Source organism: Symphalangus syndactylus, chromosome 1 (assembly GCF_028878055.3).
Source record: "Symphalangus syndactylus isolate Jambi chromosome 1, NHGRI_mSymSyn1-v2.1_pri, whole genome shotgun sequence".
In the NCBI taxonomy this organism is placed as follows: domain Eukaryota; kingdom Metazoa; phylum Chordata; class Mammalia; order Primates; family Hylobatidae; genus Symphalangus; species Symphalangus syndactylus.
The window spans coordinates 98761334-98783470 of NC_072423.2; the positions used below are offsets into that span (position 1 = coordinate 98761334).

The following is a 22137-nucleotide window of genomic DNA, read 5'->3' on the forward strand; positions in this document are numbered from 1 at the left end:
GTCCCACTTTCCAGATAGGAGGCCGAGGCCCAGGCGGTAACGGTGCCGAGCAGGAACCAGAGAGCTCAAGCCCTGGGCCTCCTGCATGCGTAGAGGGTTTGCCTCTGAAAACCTCACCCTGTATACTGAAGACCCCAAAAGGGGAGCCACGGGTCCGCTCACCAGGTTCTCCCTGCAGTCCTCGGAAATTCCGGAGCTCCCTGTCCCATGGCAGTAAAGAAAAGAGTGCCATCCCATTCCAGCAGGTACAGCTAAAAAAAAAGAAAAGAAAAGAAGAGCGCAGCCCACACTGGGTCCTCACAAAGGCCCGATGCTCAGGCACCCAACAGTACCCCACCCCCACTTGCCACCTGCCGCATCGCAGTGTGCATGTGTTTGCTCTGGCACCCTGTGCTTCGAGAAGCTCTGGCTGTCCCCAGACGGTGGCTGAATGAAGCTTGCAAACCCACCATCGTGAAAGGGAGCAGCAGCTCAGTGGCCCTGGCTTCCCGCAGTCCCTCTGCAGGCATTGGCGTCCCCACCAGCAGCAGGCCTGCCGCGTGCCTCTTTGGACTCTTTGCACCTGGCTCATTTTTGCTCAGTTCTTACGGATCAGCTACTCACTTCCTGGTTCCTGTCCGGTTGGCTGAAGGCATAATCTGCCCTCCTTTCACGTGTTTGTTTATGGGTTCCTTAACCGTAACCTTTCCTTGAAGAGGCTTTTGTATTCCTTCTATGATCCATGCAGGGCCCCCAGGCGAGCTCCTTGAGAGGACAGAGGGCCCCTGTGGCCCCTGTGACTTGCGCCCCTGAGGCCCTGGGTGGCTGGGGAAGCTGTGCCACAAAGCGCAGGTGCCTTGATCACCCTATCGTCCAGCGGGCCATAGCAGGGACCCAGCCCGTGCGTGGGAATCTGCTCCAGCTCCCCAGCCCTGGTTTCGACTTCCTTTTCTCTTCCTGGTTCTTCAGAGCCTGCTGGTGGGAAAGTGCCAGCCTCCATTCAGCTCCCGGGCACTGCATGTGGGCAGGAGTGGTGGCCTCGCCAAGTACCTGGCTTTATCCAAATACCTCCCTGTTCTGTTCCGGGAAATGGGGCTTAGCATCCCCTAGAGTGGGAAAAATTCCTTGGGAAAGAAACCAAGGAATTTACTTGGGGAAGTAAAAACGAGGCAATTTTCCCCAACAGGACTTTCATAAAAGAAGCCCACCCAAAGAATATTCTAAAAGCACAGTATCCCCTTCTACTTAGAGATGTCAATGAAGAGTCAAACTCTGTTAAATATTTGAAGAGATTTATTCTGAGCCATGAGTGACCATGGCCCATGACACAGCCCTCAGGAGGTCCTGAGAACACGGGCCCAAGGTGGCCGTGGTACAGCTTGGTTTTATACATTTTAGGGAGACATGAAACATCAATCAGATACATCTAAGATATACATTGGTTTGGTCCAGAAAGGTGGGACAGAGTGTGGCGACTTCCACATTATGGGTGTATATATATATACTTTTTTTTTTTTTTAGAGAAGAGTTTCGCTCTTGACACCCAGGCTGAAGTGCAATGGTGTGATGCAACCTCCACCTCCTGGGTTCAAGCGATTCTCCTGCCTCAGCCTCCTGAATAGCTGGGATTGCAGGTGTGCGCCACCAGATTAGGCTAATTTTGTATATTTAGTAGATACAAGGTTTCACTGTGTTGGCCAGGCTGGTCTCCAACTCCTGACCTCAGGTGATCTGCCCGCCTCTGCCTCCCAAAGTGCTGTGATTACAGGCGTGAGCCACTGCACCCGGCCTATTTTTTAAATTTCTGATTGTCAATTGGTTGAGTTATTATCAATAGAAAGGAAAGTCTGGGTTATGATAAGGGCTTTTGGAAACCAAGGTTTTATCGTGCACATGAAGCCTCCAGGTAACAGGCTTCAGAGAGAATAGACTGTAAATGTTTATCAGACCTAAGGTCTGTGTTGATGTTCATGCTGGTCGGCTTTTGCTGAATTCCAAAAGGGAGGAGGGCATGAGGAGGCCTGTCCGACCCTCCCCCACGCCCCCTGCTTCCGGTCATGGCCTGAACCAGTCTTTCAGGTTAACTTTGGGGTGCCCTGGCCAAGACGATGGACCCCATTCAAATGGTTCGGGGAGCCCTTAGAATTTTATTTTTGGTTTACAGAGACCCTTAGAGCAGTGAGTGTCACCCTGGAATGTGCGTCCGAATAACTCCGGGCTCCCAGCCCCACCCCAGGAGAGGCGGATTCCGTGGGCTGGGGCTGGGGCTGGGGTGCCGGTTCTGCATTTCTCTAACACACCCCGCGGATGTGCAGGGCCACACGGAGAGCCATCCGCCTGGACGTAGATATCCTGCAGACCTCTCAGGACAGGCTCCATCGGGGCCCGGAAGCGAGGAAGACCCCGCTCCCGGCTCCATCTCATCCCGGCCTCATCCCTCCCATTTCTTGTTGTCTCTCTGGGCCGGTTGAGCGATCACCTGGGCAGACCCCCTTGCCTGCCTGAGTCCTGCCCTTCGACGGCCCTGAGCTCAGGAGCCACATCCCTCGGGAGCCCCAAAGACTTCAACCTCCACCCCAGGCCCACCGCACCTCAGCACCCCACTTCGGAGGTCTCAAACTCAGAGCCCCAAGGGCCAGGTGGGCCACACGCGCAAGTGAGACTAAGTCCTGGGAGTGTTCTTCATGGCCACAGAGCAGTATGCCCATTCCCACGTTTCTTGAAACGTTCAACTCTCTAGTGGGGGTCTGGGTTTGGATGCTAAGGCGGCCATAATGGAGGTCGGAGGTCGCCGGGAGGCCCCAGCACAGACAGCGGAGCTGCGGTGCACAGCCCGGCCTGCAGGGGGCGCCCCCAGGCACCACAGCCAGCTATTGCCAAGGAGACGCACCAGCCAGCCAGGACCAGAGCCGAGGAGTCTCCATTTTTTCTTCTTTTTTTTTTCTTTTTTGAGACAGAGTCTCGCTCATTCGCCCAGGCTGGAGTGAAGTGGCACGATCTCGGCTCACTGCAACCTCTGCCCCCCGGGTTCAAGCGATTCTCCTGCCTCAGCCTCCTGAGTAGCTGGGATTACAGGCGCCCGCCACCACACCAGGCTAATTTTTGTATTTTTAATAGAGCGGGGCTTCGCCATGTTGGCCAGGCTGATCTCGAACTCCCGACCTCAGGTGATGCACCCGCCTCAGCCTCCCAAAGTGCTAGGATTACAGGCGTGAGCCAATGCGCCTGGCCTTGATTTTTTAAAATACGTTTTCCCGGTTTTTAAGCATCGGTCTGCATTTTTAAGCAGCAGGCAAGCGCAACAAAATGGCCATGCAGCCTAGTTGGGGCCTGCCTGCCACTGCTTTGCAGCCTCTGCTCCGGCACCAGAATCCAGTTGGAAAGGGCTTTCTTGCACTCGTGCAGTCACTCAGCAAACATTTACCCAGCAGCACCCACCTCATGTGCCAGACACCAAGCTAGACCCAGAAGCTACAGGGATGTGCAATTAGCAGCCTGCCCTAGGAGCTTGGAGTCCACGGAGGGCCCTCAGTCCTGACACCCAGCCAGGAGAAGCTGGGTGGGCCAAGTGTTTCCACTCCTGAGGGAGTGCTTCAGTGCTGACTTTGTAGGGCTGTGCCATCTAACCCTCACCTGCGTTCCCAGGTGCTTTATTCAGTATGGGGTGGCCCTAGGGCTACTAGTGTGCAGAGCCCATGTGACTGCCCCGCCACCTGCTCCAGCAGAAAAATAAACTGAGGACCACTGCACTCGTGCAGAAGATCAAACGGAGCTACAATAAACTCCTTGTCTGGGATTAGGCGATGGTCCCCATGGCCCAACGACTGGAGACAGGGGTCAGGGAAGTGTGATTGTCACTTCTCAAATTGTCCACCAGCAATGGGTTGCAGTGGGTATTTCTCTCTCTTTTTTTTTTTTTTTTTTTTTTTTTTTGGAGACAGAACCTTTCTCTGTTGTCCATGCTGGAATGCAGTGGCATGATCTCAGCTCCCCATAACCTCTGCCTCCCTGGCTCAAACTATTCTCGTGCCTCAGCCTTCCGAGTAGCTGGGATTACAGGCATGTGCCACAACGCCTGGCTAATTTTTGTATTTTTAGTAGATATGGGGTTTTGCCATATCGGCAAGGCTGGTCTCGAACTCCTGGCTTCAAGTCATCTGCCCACCTCAGCCTCCCAAAATGCTGGGATTATAGGCACAAGCCACCGCACCAAGCCCGCAGTGGGCATTTCTGATTGATGATGATTGTGACTGTGGTCTGTCATTGAATTGACACTAGCTGGGGCCAGGGAACAAGAGATCTTGGTCTCAGAGGTTTCGTCTGAGCCTGTGGTTTCTAGCTCGGGGTCACACAGGGGGCCTGAACTCTTGCTGCCTTTGCAGACCACCAGCATGCACCCCAAAAACGGCGACTAGTAGGCTCCCCTCGGCTACTAGGGCAGAAGCGCTGTGTACAGCTCTCCCTGCAGCCCCCCGCACAGGCAGAAAGTCCACCTGCTCCGTCCTGGCCCTTTCTGACGAGTGCTAGTTATCACCCATCTCAAAGCTGGCTCAGGGCTCAGGCCCCAGGACTGGGCTCGCAGCCGAACTGCTGCACCTGACATTGCTGGGCATGATAGGATGCAGTTAGGGTGAGGCGGGGGTCAGCCCGGAACACTGGACCATTTCCAGGAATTGCAACACTAAGGCCCTGCTTCCTGGGCCATTGAGGGCCTCCTTCCTGGGTGCTGCTAGATCTCATGGCCACTGGGAAGACGAATGGAGAGACCAGCATGGCCCCTGGCGCTATGTTGTGATCCTCTTGTTCATCTGTGATTTGGTGCAACCATGGGTCTTGGAGTAAAGGGAGCAAGGGGATGTCCAGATGGGGAACGGTTCGACCTGCACTGCTGTGGACTCAGTGCCACCAGCCAGGGGCACTGGCACTGTTCTTCAACAGCAAAGCCATGTCTGGCCTAACCCTAAAAACAGGTATCCTCCACCAGAGCTTTAGGAGCTATACCCCAATTGAATCTTGGTCACTTTAGGAATAAAAAAAGGTTTCATCTAAGCCAACTAGTATTTAAACAGGTTCATGGGGAGATCGTGCAGAACCACTGAGGGAGCAGCTGTCTTTAAGCACCTCTTTTAGAAGCTTGTGAACTTGTCAGAAAGGGCTAGTACACATCAGGCCCTGGCACTGAACTGGCTTCCTCAGGACCTGAGCAAATGACTCTTGGTTGCCGTAAGCCTCTCACTGCTGTGAGAAAGCCTGGCCCCTGCAAGGGTGGTACCTGCTCAGACTGCTGCCTGGTAGCTGGAATGACTGAGAGTGTAGGGCTCTTTAAAACTGCGACTTCTTCTTCCCCCAGGAATCTGGTACAATATCCTCAGAGGCATTGGGAAGCTTGCTGTCATCATCAATGTAAGTGACATCAGGGACCTTGGCAGAATGGAAGTCCTGGCTGAACTGCCAGGTGGCCAGGGCCCCGTGGAGAAGGATCTGGGCATGGGTCTTCTGCCTCTAGCCATGGTGCAGCCCAAGGCTGCCCTGACTCTCTAGTTATAAATGTCCCTTGACCTCATGGAGTGGGGAGGGTGCACTCTGGGGAGGCATAACAAATTCTCTTCAACCTTTTCCTGCAAGTTTTTTTTTTTTTTTTAATTTTTTTTGAGTCAGAGTCTCACTCTGTGGTCCAGGCTGCAGTACAGTGGCACAATCTCAGCTCACTACAACCTCCGCCTCCCAGGTTCAAGCGATTCTCATGCCTCAGTCTCCCAAGTAGCTGGGATTACAGGCAGCTACCACCACACCCAGCTAATTTTTGTATTTTTAGCAGAGACAGGGTTCTGACATGTTGACCAGGCTGGTCTGGAACTCCTGGCCTCAGGTGATCCACCCTCCTCGGCCTCCCAAAGTGCTGGGATTACATTCATAAGCCACTGCGCCCAGCCTTTCTTCAAGCTTTAAGCAAAATTCTCCACCATGCCATGCCCACCTTGGCCCCTAAGTCCACTGAGAATAAACAAGAGACAGAGATAGGAGGGAAGACAGAGACGGAAGGAGAGAAACACAGAGATTCCTTATTGGCAATCTTTCTGTTCTCTTATTTAAAGAAAAAAGTTGATTTTTCTCCTTAATCTGAAACATATAGCTGCTCTGTAGAGAAGGTTTGGGAGATGCTGAAGTGGGGCGAGAAGGGAGCACTCATCAGCCGCACACACGGCTCTGCTAAGGATCCGGGCTCCAGGCCCCTCAGCCTCCTCCTCAGCATGGCAGCCCCTTCCAGCCTCTCCTATCCCCAGGCCTGCAGGCTAGGATGGCGCGGCCCTCAGCCTTCCCCATTGGGGTCTGTCTGACTCTGCCCATGGCCTGAATCTCCCCAGGTTTAGCTGTGCCCAGCTGTCCCCAGCACATACTTCAAGCCCAAGGCTGCATCCTAGACATGAGAACCCCAGGCAGCCACAGGGAGTCCACCGTGCCAGGGCCCCATGGCTCTCGTCCCTTCCACCCTCTGGCTGAGCCCAATCCTCCCCACCAGAAGCTGACACCGTGCACATGGGGGACACGGGGTGGCTCCCCAGAGCTGACGGTCGATGCCCCTGCAGGGCCGTGATGCCAAGTCAGGGTCTCAGCAGGCCCTGGGACTCAGTCCCCACAGAGGGCAGGGGGTGGCACTCAGCCCCGGAGAAGGGCCCCTCAGAGCCCCCTGACAGTGCCCTTTCCCGGTGGGCAACCCTTTCTGCCAGGCACGTGCTCCCACCAGATTACAGGAAGGCTGCAGGCAGAGTGTGCACACTGGGATGGTTCCTTATCCCACCCAGACAAGGGAGCGCAGGGCCCTGAGGCAGGGCCCATGCTGTGCTGGAGTGGGTGGAGCTAGGAACAGAGGTACATCCTGTCTGCAACAAGTGGCGCTGTGAGCAGCTGCAGAGCACAGTGGGCATCTCCTGAGGACAACAGCAGCAACAACAATAACAGCAGCAACAACAATAACAGCAGGCTGGGCGCGGTGGCTCACACCTGTAATCCCAGCACTTTGGGAGGCCAAGGCAGGATTGCTTGAGGCGAGGAATTCAAGACCAGCCTGGCCAACATAATGAAACATAGTGAAACCATGTCTCTCTCTCTCTAAAAAAAAAAAAAAAAAGTAGCAGGTAACATTCACGAAGCACCTAGAATGTTCTAGAACGTTCTAAACTCTTTCCACACACTAGCCCACTAGTCTGCACACAGCCCTTGGAGGCAGGGACCGTCATGGCCCCATCTTACGGGTAAGACACCAGAGGCACAGAGAGGTTAGGTGATTTGCCCAAGGCCACACAGCTGTGTGAGAGGCAGCCGTTGGGCCTTGGTTTCCTCTCTTGTAAGGGCACCAGCCAGAGCCGATGCTATAATAGAATGAGCTGGGTGAGGACTTGAGAGCTTGCAAAGCACTCTCCCTTCCTGCCTCATTCCCTTCTCCAACAAGCCCAGAAGCACTGTGCATACATGGTGTGGGTGTTGTTAGCCCTGTTTTGACAAGAAGAAAATGGAGGCACAGAGAGATTGGGTGATTTGCCCAAGGCCACACAGCCAGGGAGAGGCAGCCAGCGTCTGCCTGGTGCCTTCTCTCCTAGGAGTGCGCTGTTCTGGCCCCCAGGCACTCTCCTTCAGCTGCCAGGGGGCTGAGAGGAGCACCCACGACCCTGCATCCATTCATTCAGCATGCCGAGGCTGTGCGACTATGGTCCCCGCCAGGGGCAGTGGCACGTGGCCAGGGCCCAGTATAACTGTGGATGGGTCACCCCCTGTTGCGGCCGGCCCTTCTGCGCCCAGGCTGGGGGTCCCCCTCACTGCCACGTCCCCTGCGCAGGCCTTCGTGATCTCCTTCACGTCTGACTTCATCCCGCGCCTGGTGTACCTCTACATGTACAGTAAGAACGGGACCATGCACGGCTTCGTCAACCACACCCTCTCCTCCTTCAACGTCAGTGACTTCCAGAACGGCACAGCCCCCAATGACCCCCTGGACCTGGGCTACGAGGTGCAGATCTGCAGGTACTGCTCTCTGCTCCCCTCCTTGAAAAGCCACATTTATTGGGTTTCTGGGAGAGCCCGGGTTTGGATGGGGCTCAAATCAGGGGCAAGTCATGAAACAACGCAAACTTGCTTAAAAAGAAGAAAAAAAAAGGCTGGTGCAGTGGCTCACACCCGTAATCCCAGCACTTCGGGAGGGCCAGGCAGGAGGATCACTTGAGCTCAGGAGTTAGAGACCAGCCTGAGCCACATAGTGAGACCTCATCTCTACAAAAAATTTTTTTAAATAGCTGGGCCTTGTGGCACATACCTGTAGTTCTAGCTACTCAGGAGGCTGAGGTAGGAGGATCAATTGAGCTTAGGAAGTTGAGGCTGCAGTGAGCTATGATCGCACCACTGCACTCCAGCCTGGGCAACAGAGTGAGACCCTATCTATAAATAAATAAATAAATAAATAAATAAATGCCTAAGGGGAGGAAATTAGAGGTGATTTGCCAGTTCCTGTAACTAAGAAGCCCAGGATAGCTTCAGGCATGGCTGGATCCAGGAGCTACAGTTTGCCATCAGGCTCCACTCTGGCACTGCCTCTCCACTTTGATTTCCTCTGTGTTGCATTGTTCTCTTGCTGGTGGAAAGGATCCCCAGCAGCTCCTGGCTTAAATCCTCTCTACTCTGCAGCCCCTGTGGGAAGACCTTCTGTTTCCCAATAGTCAGTGAAAATCCAGGGACTGAGTCTTACTGCCCCATCTTGAGTCAGATGTCCATTCTTGAACCAACCACTATTGCCACGAGGAGGAGGGCTCTCCTTGGCTTGGCCTGGGTCATGTGCTAGGGTGTGAGGTCACAGAGAATTGGGGGATCCTAGGGAAAACTGGGGTGCTATGAATTGAAGAAGAGGAGACAGATGCTAGCAGACAAAGCCTTGAGCACAGAATAAAAAGGAACGAGCTGGTGCGTGTGGCTTCTGACACTGGGAGGACAGGGCTGCTCGTTCCCATGGGAAAGCAGGTTGTGTAACTTCTGCCTGGCCCAGCAGCTGGCACCAGAGCCGTGGCCCAGCCCGATCCTATCTCAGGAGTTGGCTGCTCAGTGCTGAATAGGCCCTCAGAGGCTCCCATCCAGCTCCCTCCAGAAATCAAGCTCCGTGGGCAAGGGCCCTATCTGTTGTGCACCCCCCTGAATTCTCCATCCCTGGAGTGGGGTCTGGCACGTAGTAGTTGGTCAATAAATGCTTGTGACATAAGTAAGTGAGGGAATGCCCAGACTGAGGCCCAGAGAGGTCAAGTAATTGCCCAGGGGACACACAGCAAGGTGGTAGTTGGAGTGGGCGAGCACCAGGGATGTGGGTCCAGGCCAGGGCTGTGCCTGCAAATCCAGGTGGCCCTTCTCCTGGCCTCCCCGACTGACCTCAGCTTTTAGTGACCAACAGGGGCACAAACTGCAGCTGAGCCCCTGGAAACCCTGCCCCTCATGGGGGCATTTTCTGTCCAGCTTTGGGAAGCTTTTCCAATGCAGGGTGGGGATGTCAGCTCCATTCAAGCCACGTTCCAGCTGATGTGTGGCATCCCCCAGATTCAGGGAGCTGTGGAGGGAGGGAGGCCCTAGGCAGGGACCTCACCCTGCCCCCACAGACCCTGGGCATCTCTGGGTCTCTGTGAAAAGAGGAAGGGGCTAGGGAGAGCTGGAACATGGGCAGTGGTCATGAATGGGGCAAGCCTCCTTCCTGAGGCTCCAATCATGTCCACAAGTGGCAGGACCTCGGGGAGAGGGGTGTGAGTGAGCTTGACTCTCCAAGGAGGAGATCAGTCAGCTACATCTAAAGCTGGTAACGAGAACCAGGGGCAGTTCTTTCGAGATAAGGAGATGAGGACCAAGCAGCAACCCTGGAGGAGGAAAAGCAGCCCCAAACCTGGGTAGGGCAGGGCGGGCCAGGCCGGCTGCCTGACAGGCCATTGCCTGCACCAATGGAATGCTTAGCTTCGTTCTTTCGCAAATGTTTGATAAACTGCTTAAGTTACTTTGATAAAATGTTCAGGGTATTGTTTTGCTGGGTTTTTTGGTTGTTGTTTTGGTTGTTGTTTAGTTTGCTTTTTTTAGAGACAGGGTCTCACTTTGTGGCCCAGGCTGAAGTGCAGTGGCGTGATCAAAGCTCACTGCAACCTCAACCTCCCGGGCTCAGGTGATCCTCCCACCTCAGCCTCCCGAGTAACTGGGAATACAGGCGTGCACTGCCATGCCTGGCTAATTTTTGTATTTTTTGCAGAGACAGGGTTTTACTGTGTGGCCCAGATTGATCTCTAACTCTTCAGCCTGAGATAACAGTGCTGAGGTTGCAGGCACGAGCCACCACACCTGGCTAATAAAGCGCTCAGGGATCTTTCTTCGGTAGATTCCCTCAAAGAGGGGATGGACTGGAGAGGTGGTTTTCAAACTGTGTTTCATGGAACCCATTCTGGAGTTCTGTGGAACATGGGCGTTGGGGTGAGGTTCAGGGGGTTCAAGCTTAGGGAACCCCCAGACTTCAACGAAGTAGGCTCTGCACTCTTGGGGCCTATTGGAGTTTTCAGTGAGACTTCTTTGCGAACAAAGGCTCCACTGCTTTTAAAAGTTTGCAACCTCCTGGACCACATGGTCCCTGCCCTTGATTCTGTGAGCCCATGGCTGGGCCTGGGGATACTTCCTGCCACATGTGTTTTACACAAAGCCCGTCAGGTCCTGCCTGGCTCATGGGGGATCCTGACCACCCCCCTCCACCGTGGAGAGAGACTCCCTGGGTGCGGGGCCGTGGGCTGCTCACCCAAGAGAGGGCTGCCCTCCCGGAGGCAGCCGCACACGGAGCTGAGCCTCTCCCAGGCGTCCCTCGAGCTGCCTGGCTCCAGCCAGAGCCGGAGCCCCGCCGAAGTCCCACCCTCGACTCCACCACCGTCTCTTGCAGGTATAAAGACTACCGAGAGCCGCCGTGGTCGGAAAACAAGTACGACATCTCCAAGGACTTCTGGGCCGTCCTGGCAGCCCGGCTGGCGTTTGTCATCGTCTTCCAGGTGCGGTGGGTCCCTCTTTGTTTCCGGTTTGAGGATGGGGGCACTTAGGGACCACCCTGTGCCCACAGTCTGGAGGCCAGGAGCTGCTAAAGCCAGGGGTTCAGAGACTCCTCCAGAGGCTTGGAGAACTTGCTCTGGGACACCCAAGGAGGGGACCTTACCGACCCCAGGCCCCCTGCACTGACAGGGCCTAAGACAACCTCATGAGAAAGGAAGGCCAATAGAGGGGCCGGATGAGCGCTGTCAGAAGGGTTCTGACTCGCTGGTGGGTTTAATCCAGTAGAAGTGTCTTTATTGAAAGAGACAGGGGCCAGGCACGGTGGCTCACACCTGTAATCCCAGCACTTTGGGAGACCAAGGCGGGTGGATCACCTGAGGTCAGGAGTTTAAGACCAGCCTGGCCAACATGGTGAAACCCCATCTCTACTAAAAATACCAAAAATTAGCTGGGTGTACACCTGTAATCCCAGCTACTCAGGAGACTGAGGCGGGAGAATTGCTTGAACCCAGGAGACAGAGGTTGCAGTGAGCTGAGATCATGCCACTGCACTCCAACTTGAGCAACAAGAGTGAAACTCCATCGAGAGAGAGAGACAGAGAAGAAGGAGGAGGAGGAGGAGGAGGAGGAGAGGAAGGGAGGGAGTGAGGAAGGAAGGAAGGAAGGAAGGAAGGAAGGAAGGAAGGAAGGAAGGAAGGGAGGGAGGGAGGGAGGAATGGAGGAAGGGAGGGAGGGAGGGAGGGAGACATGGAGAAAGGGGACCCCACCTCTGTCCCTCTCGTTCTCACAGCATGTCTGTGGTAGCAGGCAGAGTCAGGAAAGACAGGAGGGCTGTGGGCTCTGAGATGATCCCAGCTGCAGCCAGCAGCCAGGGGACCTGGCTCCAGCTGGCCCAGTCTCTAGGGAGGGGTCTGCGCTAACTCTCTGAGGCCAGAGGGACTCCCAGTGGAGCGGGACCCCAGGCTAGGGTGCCAGCTGTGCACTGACAGCTGAGGTCCCAGAGAGGGGATACCCTGGGCTGTGGGCACCACCAAGGTTCTGCTCACAGGTGTCCCTCTAGCCTCGATTAAGTCGACGCTAGGAAGGCAGTGGGCCAAGGGCTCTGATTCTGGAATCCCCAAGACTGGGTTCAAGTCCCAGTTCTGTCACAGGGCAGGCCCTTCCACTCCTCTGAGCTCAGTGGCCCCATCCATCAGCTTTTCAGAGCAAGCAGTGCAAAAGGTGTGTGGGGCTGAGTTCCGCAGACCAGAGCCTGAGAGCCCAGCAAGGAGGGGTCTCGGCCAGAGACAGCCCAGCCTTATCCCAAGGGAGCTCCGGAGCATGCATGGGACCCCCAGACCTGGCCTCACCTGGAGGCAAGGCAGCCCCTAGATGGACCAGTCACTGCTTTGGGCTGACCAGGCTGGGAAGAGGGAGATGGGAGAGGGCATAAGTTCTGCAGCTGCGAGCATGAGCAGCCAACCCCAGCCACAGCTGGGGACTGGGAGTACCAACCAGGAGAAGACACCAATCCAGGGGGCACCAGAACCGCCCGTGGCGGGAACCTGCTCAGACGGGGGCGCTCACACATGCTGGCTGGACAGACGTTCAGCAAACAACAAGATTCCGTTTTTCCATAAAAACTGACTTATGTTGCCTTCTATCCACCAGAAATGTCTCCGTGGAGGTGGTAGATGTTCAGGGAGACCCTGGGAGGCTTTGCAAACTGTAAAAGTTTGATCCATTTGTGGCTATTTCCAGTTTCATGCTTTTCCCCAAAGTCTCGATGCTTGTTAGGTTTGGCGATGCGTGACCTATCAGGTCACTTCCTGAGTCTCCTGGTCAAGGAATTCAGAATGACCCAGATGATTTTCCCAATTACTGAGTTCAGATTTGTTCGAGAAAGTCGGCCAACATTTCCCAAAGGCCTGCCGGGTGGTTCTATGCCTCCTTTATACCTTCTGGGAAACTGAGGCCCAGGGAGGTCAACGGGCCAGGAGGTCGCAGGGTGGCGCTCCACCAGGCGGGGGCCAGGCAGAGAGGTCGGGAGCACTTTCCCCAGGCGCCATCCTCCCCGCTGCCACGCGCTGCCTCTCCTCCTTCCAGAACCTGGTCATGTTCATGAGCGACTTCGTGGACTGGGTCATCCCGGACATCCCCAAGGACATCAGCCAGCAGATCCACAAGGAGAAGGTGCTCATGGTGGAGCTGTTCATGCGGGAGGAGCAAGACAAGCAGCAGCTGCTGGAAACCTGGATGGAGAAGGAGCGGCAGAAGGACGAGCCACCGTGCAACCACCACAACCCCAAAGCCTGCCCAGACAGCCTCGGCAGCCCAGCCCCTGGCCATGCCCACCACGGGGGCATCCTGTAGCTATGCCAGCGGGGCTGGGCAGGCCAGCCGGGCATCCCGACCGACGGGCACCCTCTCCCAGGGCAGGTGGCTTCCCGCTCCCGCCAGGGCCCGGTAGGTCCTGGGTTTTCTGCAAACATGGAGGACCACTTTCTGATAGGACATTTTCCTTTCTTCTTTCTGTTTTCTTTCCCTTGTTTTTGCACAAAGCCATTATGCAGGGAATATTTTTTAATCTGTAGTATTCAAGATGAATCAAAATGATGGCTGGTAATAGGGCAATAAGGTAGCAAAGGCAGGTGCTTTGCAGAAAGAATGCTTGGAAACTTGAGTCTCCCTAGAGGTGAAAAGTGAGCAGAGGCCCCTAGAAACCCTCCTCTGAATCCTCCTAATTCCTTTAGAAGCAAAATGGTAAGCCGAGGCATCGCGCAAAAGCTGGTGCGATGCGTCAGGGAAAATGGAAAACCCACTCAAGAATAATGATTGATTCCAGTTCCAAAAGGTGTCACCTGCCTGTTTCAGAAGTTAGACTTTCCATCGCCTTTTCCTTCCATCAGTTGAGCGGCTGAGAGAGAAGTGCCTCATCCCTGAGTCACACAGGGGGTGTGGGAGCATCCCAGTTATCCCTGGAAAGCTAGAAGGGACACAGGTGTCCCTGATTAAGCAGGAAACAGCACCCTTGGCATCCCCGGCAGGCTCCCCGCTGTCAGCCACACACCTGCCCCCATCACACCAAGCTGACCTCAGAGTTGTTCATCTTCCTTGTGGGACAAAACCGGTTGGCCAGAAAATGGGCAGAGAGAGATGACCTGGAAAGCATTTCCACAGATGGTGTCAGGGTTTCAAGAAGTCTTAGGGCTTCCAGGCATCCCCTGGAAGCTTTAGAATATGTATGGGTTTTTTTTTTCAAATATCAGTTATATGGTAGATTGAGGATATTTTTTCTGTAGCTCACAGGTGGAGGGAGTTTATTAGTAAACCAAATATCGTTGAGAGGAATTTAAAATACTGTTATTACCAAAGATTTTTATTAATAAAGGCTTCTATTTTGGTAACACTTCTCTATATTTTTACTCACAGGAATGTCACTGTTGGACAATTATTTTAAAAGTGTATAAAACCAAGTCTCATAAATGATATGAGTGATCTAAATTTGCAGCAGTGATACCAAACAACTCTCTGAAATTTCTCAAGCACCGAGAGAAACATCATTTTAGCAAAGGCCAGGAGGAAAAATATAAATATATTTGTCTTGAACACATCATTGATGTGATGTTACATTCCCTTTAATCTGCCAACTGTGATCAAAGTTCATAGGTGTCGTAGATTTCCATTATTTGCTAAAATCATGCAATCTGATGCTTCTCTTTTCTCTTGTACAGTAAGTAGTTTGAAGTGGGTTTTGTATATAAATACTGTATTAAAAATTAGGCAATTACCAAAAATCCTTTTATGGAAACCATTTTTTTAAAAAGTGAATGTACACAAACCCACAAAGGACTGTGGCTAGACATTCATCTAAATAAATTTGAATATACGACACTTTTCTCACTTGAATGCTGTCTGCCTGACGTCCGCCTGGGAAACTCACAGGCCGTCCCCAAAGTCCAGTGGACCCTGCAAACTCAGCACTGACTGACAGGCATCTCTTTCCTTGGTGCCGGCCTGCGCGTGGCTCTAAATGTTCTTGGGACTTCATCTCTCTGTACGTGTGTGCATTTTTGCATGCACACGTGTGTGCCTATTCATTTGCATGTGTTTTGCATGTATCATGTGCATGCATGTTTGCATTTGCTTGTGTGCATGTGCCTGTGTGTTTACATGTTTGTGTACATCACGTGTGTGTGCATTTGTATTTTCTTGTATTTGCATATGGGTGCAGGTGTGTGTGCATGTGGACACGTGTGCATATATGCATGTGTGTATATGTCTGTGCATGCACATGTGTGTGCAGTGCATGTGTGTACTTGTGAATGCTTGTGTTTATGTGTTTGCGTGGTTTGTGTATGTATTATCCGTTCTCACACTGCTATAAAGAACTACGTGAGGCCAGGTGTGGTGGCTCATACCTGTAATCCCAGCACTTTGGGAGGACAAGGCGGGTGGATCGCTGGAGGTCAGGAGTTCAAGACCAGCCTGGCCAACATGGCAAAATCCCATCTCTACTAAAAAAAAAAAGTTACACAAAAATTAGCCAGGCATGGTGGTGCACACCTGTCATCTCAGCTACTGGGGAGGCTGAGGCAGGAGAATCACTTGAACCTGGGAGGCAAAGGCTGCGGTGAACCGAGATCATGCCATAGCACACCAACCTGGGTGACAGAGTTAGACTCCATCTCAAAAAAATATAAATAAATAGAACTACCTGAGACTGGATAATTTATGAAGAAAAGAGGTTTAATTGACTCACACTTTTGCATGCTTAACAGGAGGCATGACTGAGAGGTCTCAGGAACTTAACCATCATAGCAGAAAGCAAAGGGGAAGCAAGCACATCTTCACAATGGTGGAGCAGGGGAGAGCGAGCAAAGGGGGCACGTGCCACACTTTCAAACCATCAGATGTTGTGAGAACTCACCCACTATCACGAGAACAGCATGGGGGAAATGCGCCCCATGATTCAACCACCTCCCACCAGGTCCTGCCCTCGACACGTGGGGATTACAATTTGACATGAGATTTGGATGGGGACACAGAGCCAAACCATGTCAGTGTGCATCACCCCAGGGTTCACATACGTGTTTGCCTTTGCCTGTGTTTGTATATGTCTATGTGCTGGTGTGTGTGCATATGTGCTGGTGTGTGTGTGCATATGTGCTGGTGTGTGTGCATATGTGCTGGTGTGTGTGTGCATATGTGCTGGTGTGTGTGTGCATATGTGGTGGTGTGTGTGTGTGCATATGTGCTGGTGTGTGTGTGTGCATGTGTGCTAGTGTGTGTGTGCATGTGTGCTGGTGTGTGTGTGCATGTGTGCTAGTGTGTGTGTGTGCATGTGTGCTGGTGTGTGTGCATGTGTGCTGGTGTGTGTGTGCATATGTGCTGGTGTGTGTGTGTGCGTGTGTGCTGGTGTGTGCATATGTGCTGGTGTGTGTGTGCATATGTGCTGGTGTGTGTGTGCATATGTGCTGTGTGTGTGCATATGTGCTGGTGTGTGTGTGCTTATGTGCTGGTGTCTGCGTGTGCTTGTGTGTATGCACAGATGTACCACATATTCGTGTGTGTGTGTGTGTGTGTGTGTGTGTGTGTGTGTGTGTTGGGATGGGGGATTGTGGTCACACTTTCTAGCAGGCTCTTCCAAGAACCCCATATCTCAACTTCTGATCCCACAACCCAACAGACTAGTATTTAGGGTTTCATGGACCCCAAATTTCTCCAAAACCTTTCGGGATTGACCTTGGGTTGTCAATGTTTTCATTTGGGCAAGTGGGGACATTTTTTTAGAACCATCACCTATAATCACTATCACTTCATAAAAGAACGTATATTTTTAACACCAAAACGTCAGCAAAGCAGTACGGCGCTTTGGGCTGGGGACATTGTCCTTGTGCGGCCCTCGGAGTGGGCCACCTTCCCTTCACCACCAGGACAAGGCAGGGCCTCTTCCGACCTGCGACAGGCCTCGGGGGCCCCCTTGTGCTGGCGCTCCTCAGCACAGCGCCTCGCCACCTTGGTCAGGCGCATCCTCCTAAAGCTTGGGCCCCACATTCTCGATCCTGTAGGGAGGGCCCAGGGAGAAGGGCACCCACTTTCTCGATCCTGTAGGGAGGGCTCAGGGAGAACAGCACCCAGGATTGGCATCGCGGGAACCCCTTCTCTCTGCCCTCCTGTCTCCGTGGGTCCTCCCAGAGCCTGAGAGGGCACAGGTGGGGACCTTCAGCCACATCTAATAGATGAGGAAACAGGCTCTTGACCAAGATCTCAGGGTGCTTTAATGCCAAATCTGAAGGCCAGACCTCATAAACATGTATGGAACATTCAAGAAACATTTATTGAACTCCTACTGTAGGTCGAGTGCAGTGGCTCATGCAGGTAATCCCAGCACTTTGAGAGGCCCAGACAGGAGGATTGCTTGAGCCCAGGAGTTCGAGACCAGCCTGGGCAACATAGCGAGACCCTGTCTCTACAAGAAATAAATTAGCTGGGCATGGTGGCAAGCACCTGTGGCCCCAGCTACTTGAGAAAGTGAGGTAGAAGAATCACTTGAGCCCAGGAAGTCGAGGCTGCAGTGAGCTATGATTGCATCACTGCACTCCAGCCTGGGCAACAGAGCAAAACCCTGTCTCAAAAAATAAACAAAAATTAGACCAGGTGCAGTGGCTCACACCTGTAATTCTAGCACTTTGGGAGGCCGAGGTGGGTGGATCACTTGAGGCCGGGAGTTCAAGACCAGTCTGGCCAACAGAGTGAAACCCAGTCTCTACTAAAAAAAAAATACATATATATATACCAAAAAAAAAAAAAAAAAAAATGAACTCCCACTGTGTGTCAGGCACTAGGACAAGAAGGGTGAAGAACAAGGACACAGCCCCTTCCCTCCCACATGACATTCTCACAAAGGAAGTCCAATGCTGAACCAGAAAATCAACTGTGGAACCAGACAACTTCAGAAAGGGGGGTGCTGATGAAAATCCAGCAGGGAGTCCGGGCGTGGTGGCTCACGCTTATCATCCCAGCACTTTGGGAGGCCGAAGCGGGCGGATCATGAGTTCAGGAGATCGAGACCACAGTGAAACCCTGTCTCTACTAAAAATACAAAAAATTAGCCAGGCGTGGTGGTGGGCGCCTGTAGTCCCAGCTACTCGGAGAGGCTGAGGCAGGAGAATGCTGTGAACCCGGGAGGCGGAGCTTGCAGTGAGCCGAGATCGCGCCACTGCACTCCAGCCTGGGCGACAGAGCGAGACTCCGTCTCAAAAAAAAAAAGAAAAAAGAAAATCCAGCAGGGAGTGTGAGTGACTGAGGGTGACTACGCTGCGCAGGGAGGCCTCTTGGGACCTGAGCAATGAGGAGCTAGAAACATACAACAGAGGGGCCAGCAGGTACAGAGATCGAGGCAGCAGCTGCTGGACGAGCTCCAGGAGCAGAGGGGCAGGGAGATGACAGGAGACATGGGAAAAGTGGCTAGAGACGACTCACGCAGGGCTCCGGCTGAGTGGAGACTTTGAACTTGGTGATAGGTGCCATGGGCAGGGCTGGGCGGTGTCTATGAGGGCAGTGATGGGGTCTGACTTATGTTTGAGGTCATGGCCACTGTAGGGTGGAAACTGCAGCCAGTGCCGCTATTATACAGATGGGCACAGGAGGCTCGGAGAGGCTCAGGGCTCCACTGCAGCCATCCACAAGCTGGCAGCACACCACCCCTTGGACCCAAGAGCCTGGCACAAAGTCTTCTACTACTGGTCCCTGGAGTAGTGTGGCTGGGGGCAGGATTGGGGGCAAGCTCAGCGGGCCTGAGATCTGAAGGCACTGGCTGCACCACCAAGCCTGGCACACTGGTGGCCAGCCATGCGGGTTCCGCTGCTCTCCTCTGAGGATGGAGGCTGACCATGAATAGCATCGAGCCCAAGACAACCTCTGTTTGGTAGGCTCAGGGCGTGTTAACTTTTGAAGTTAATTTAATATATGAAAACCAGGCATTAAAAGTCCATGTTTGCATGTTCTGCTGAGAAATCACACCTTCTGCTGCACAGCCCCATGTTCGCCAGGTCTCATGCTCACATTCAACTGCAGCCCGGTGGGGCCTGCCCTCCCCGAGTCTCCTCACCCTCCCAAACATGCCTGCCCACTGGCTACGGGGGCAGCTGAGGCTGGGGCCTTCCTAGACAAGCCTCAGACCAAGGTCCTTGTCTGTGGATCTGGAACCAGCAGTGGGATTCAGAGCTTGGCCAAAGTGTGTGCTTGAAGCAGGGCTGTCTCCACCCCAAGGCTGGACTCAGAGCCCTGCCCAAAGCACTCACATCACCAAGTCCCACACACACACTCATCTTCAGGCCCCCAGGAGTCATTTGTGTGCCCCGACCCCAGGTGATATGTGTCCTCACATGTCAGGAAACATTTACCTGCCCGTGTTTTGTAGGAGCCACAGCAAAGAAGATAAATGCTAACGCTTACCAGAAAACAGGCCAAAAGGAAGTACTGGCACAGTGCCAGGCACAGAGGCGCCACCAGAAAGTGCTGAATTAGTGAATAAGCAAGTGAGGAATAGATGGATAGATGGATGGGGGATAGATGGATGAACGTTTGGATGGTGGATAGATGGATGGGTGGATGGAAGGATGGATAGATGGACAGACTGATGGATGGATGTGTGGATGGATGGATGGATGCATGGATGGTGGATGCGCAGATGGATAAATGTATGGATGGATGGATGGATGGATATGGATGGATGGTGGATGAATGGATGGATGGATGAGTGGATGGATGGATGGATGGATGGATGGATTGGGTGAATAAATGGATGTGTGGATGGATGGATGGATGGATGGATGGATGGATGGATGATGGTTGGATGGATGTGTGGATGGATTGGGTAGATGGATGTGTAAATGGATGGATGGGTTGGGTGGATGGATGGATGGATTGGGTGACTGGATGGATGGATGGTGAATGAGTGAGTGAATGTGTGGGTGAATGGATGCATTGATTGAATGGATGTGTGAATGGATGAATGGATCAAGTGGATGGATGTGTGAATGGAAGGATGGATGGTGGACGAGTGAGTGGATGTGTGGGTGAATGGATGCATTGATTGGGTGGATGTGTGGATGGATGGTAGATGGGTGGATAGATGGTAGATGGATGGTGGATGGATAGATGAATGGATAGAAGGATGGATGGATGTGTGGATGGATGGATAGATGGATAGATGGATGCTGGATGAATGGATGGATGGATGGTAGGTGGGTGGATGGATGTGTGGATGGATGAATGGGTGAAAGGATGGATGGATGGATGGATGGATGGATGGATGGATGGATGGATAGATGTGTGGATGGAAGGGTGGATGGATGAATGGATGGGTAGATGGGTGAGTAGATGGATGGATGGATAGGTGGATGGATGGATGGATAGATAGATAGGTGGATGGATGGGTGGATGGGTGGGTGGATGGATGGATGGATAGGTGGATGGATGGATGAATAGATGGGTGGATGGGTGGATGGATGGAAAATAGACTGACAACTGGGTCTTTTTGCCTTCAAGATGAATGGGCCTCAGGATCAAGTTAGCAGGGGTGTTGGTGGAGGAGGTAAGTGAGTAGTGGAAGGTAAACCTGATGCCTTCTGACCTGAAGACATGCTCACAGCAAGCAGTTCACCCCGACTCACTCACACAGCCTTGGCAGAAAAGCAAAAGGCAAAGAGACAGCCTATGCCCGGAGACATGGGACCAGCCCAGGCATTTTCATCTGGCTTCCTCAGATGGGATGGTGTCTGCTGCCCCTGCCAGAGCCTGCCCAGAATGCAGCCATGGGGCAAAGGCTCAGCAAACACTCTGATTTCCTCAGCCCTGCCAAGTCATGTATTTACTATTGCCCATTTCCCTTCCCTTCTCCCCCTCTCCCCCACACAATTTTCATTAAAGTAAAACACAGAGAAAATTGCACAAAAGTGTACAGTCAAGGAACTTCCACAAAAAAAATACACACTTTTGGGGCTGGGCACAGTGGCTCATGTCTGTAACCCCAGCACCGTGGGAGGCTGAGGTGAGAGGAGTGCAGTGTTGCGACACTGAGTTCAAGAGTTTGAGACCAACCTGGGCAACGTGGCAAGACCCCGTCTCTACAAAAAATAAATTAAAAAAAAAAATCTAAAAATTAGTCAGGTGTGGTGGCATGCACCTGTAGTCCCAGCTACTTGGGAGGGTGAGGTGGGAGGATGGCTTGAGCCTGAGAGATCAAGGCTGCAGTGAGCCGTGATTATGTCACTGTACCCCAAGCTGGGCAACAGAGAAAGAATTTGTCTCCAAAAACAAAAACAAAAACCCACTTCTGTAGCCAGGACTCGGACACTGAATGTCAACGCACGTCCTAAGTATCCCCTCAAACTTCCTTCTCCCAGTGGCTGTAGCCACTATCCAGACCTGGTTCCAACCTTGGCAGCAGAAATTCTTTCTCCTGCTTTTGCTTGTTGGTGGCTGCTGCCCTCTCCTGGCTGCCTACAGGAGTTGCACTCAGGGAAGGGAAAGGCCCCGCACCTGGCACCTACCTTAGTGTTGTTGTGTCATGTTGTGTTGTGTTGTGTTGTGTTGTGTTTTTTTGAGATGGAGTCTCGCTCTGTCGCCCAGGCTGGAGTGCAGTGGTGTGACCTTGGCTCACTGCAACCTCTGCCTCCCTGGTTCAAGTGATTCTCCTGCCTCAGCCTCCCGAGTAGCTGGGACTACAGGCGCCCGCCACCATGCCCGGCTAATTTTTGTATTTTTAGTAGAGACAGGGTTTCACCATATTGGCCCGGCTGGTCTGGAACTTCTGACCTTGTGATCCGCCTGCCTCGGTCTCCCAAAGTGCTGGGATTACAGGCGTGAGCCACCGCGCCCGGCCTTAGTTTTCTATCAGGTTCTAGGTGCAAAACCACAATTAGTTTGCACCAACCTAAAATATTTGCTGTGGTGGCAAATGACCACCAACTCTGCAGCCCAAAACAGCACGAATTTATTCTCTTACTGTAGGTCAGGTTTCTGGCACAGGCCTCACTGGGCTAAAATCGACGTGCCTGCAGGGCTGGCTCCCTCTGGAAGCTCCGGGGGAGATTCGTGCCTCCTCCATCCGTGCCTTCTCCAGCATCAAGAGGC

At 53.0% G+C, this 22137-nt stretch overlaps 1 protein-coding gene across 2 annotated transcripts in view; it reads left to right on the top strand.

Moving 5' to 3' along the window:
- ANO1 (anoctamin 1) overlaps positions 1 to 14889 on the top strand; it is a 205354-nt gene extending 190465 nt beyond the window's left edge. For both annotated transcript variants that reach the window (XM_055271279.2, XM_055271289.2), the window contains 4 exons: positions 5330 to 5382; positions 7814 to 7998; positions 10913 to 11018; positions 13102 to 14889. In XM_055271279.2, coding sequence (XP_055127254.2) covers positions 5330 to 5382; positions 7814 to 7998; positions 10913 to 11018; positions 13102 to 13368 — 611 coding nt within the window. In that variant the 3' untranslated portion in view covers positions 13369 to 14889. The remainder of the gene's footprint in view (positions 1 to 5329; positions 5383 to 7813; positions 7999 to 10912; positions 11019 to 13101) is intronic.
- The last annotated feature ends 7248 nt before the right edge of the window (positions 14890 to 22137 follow it).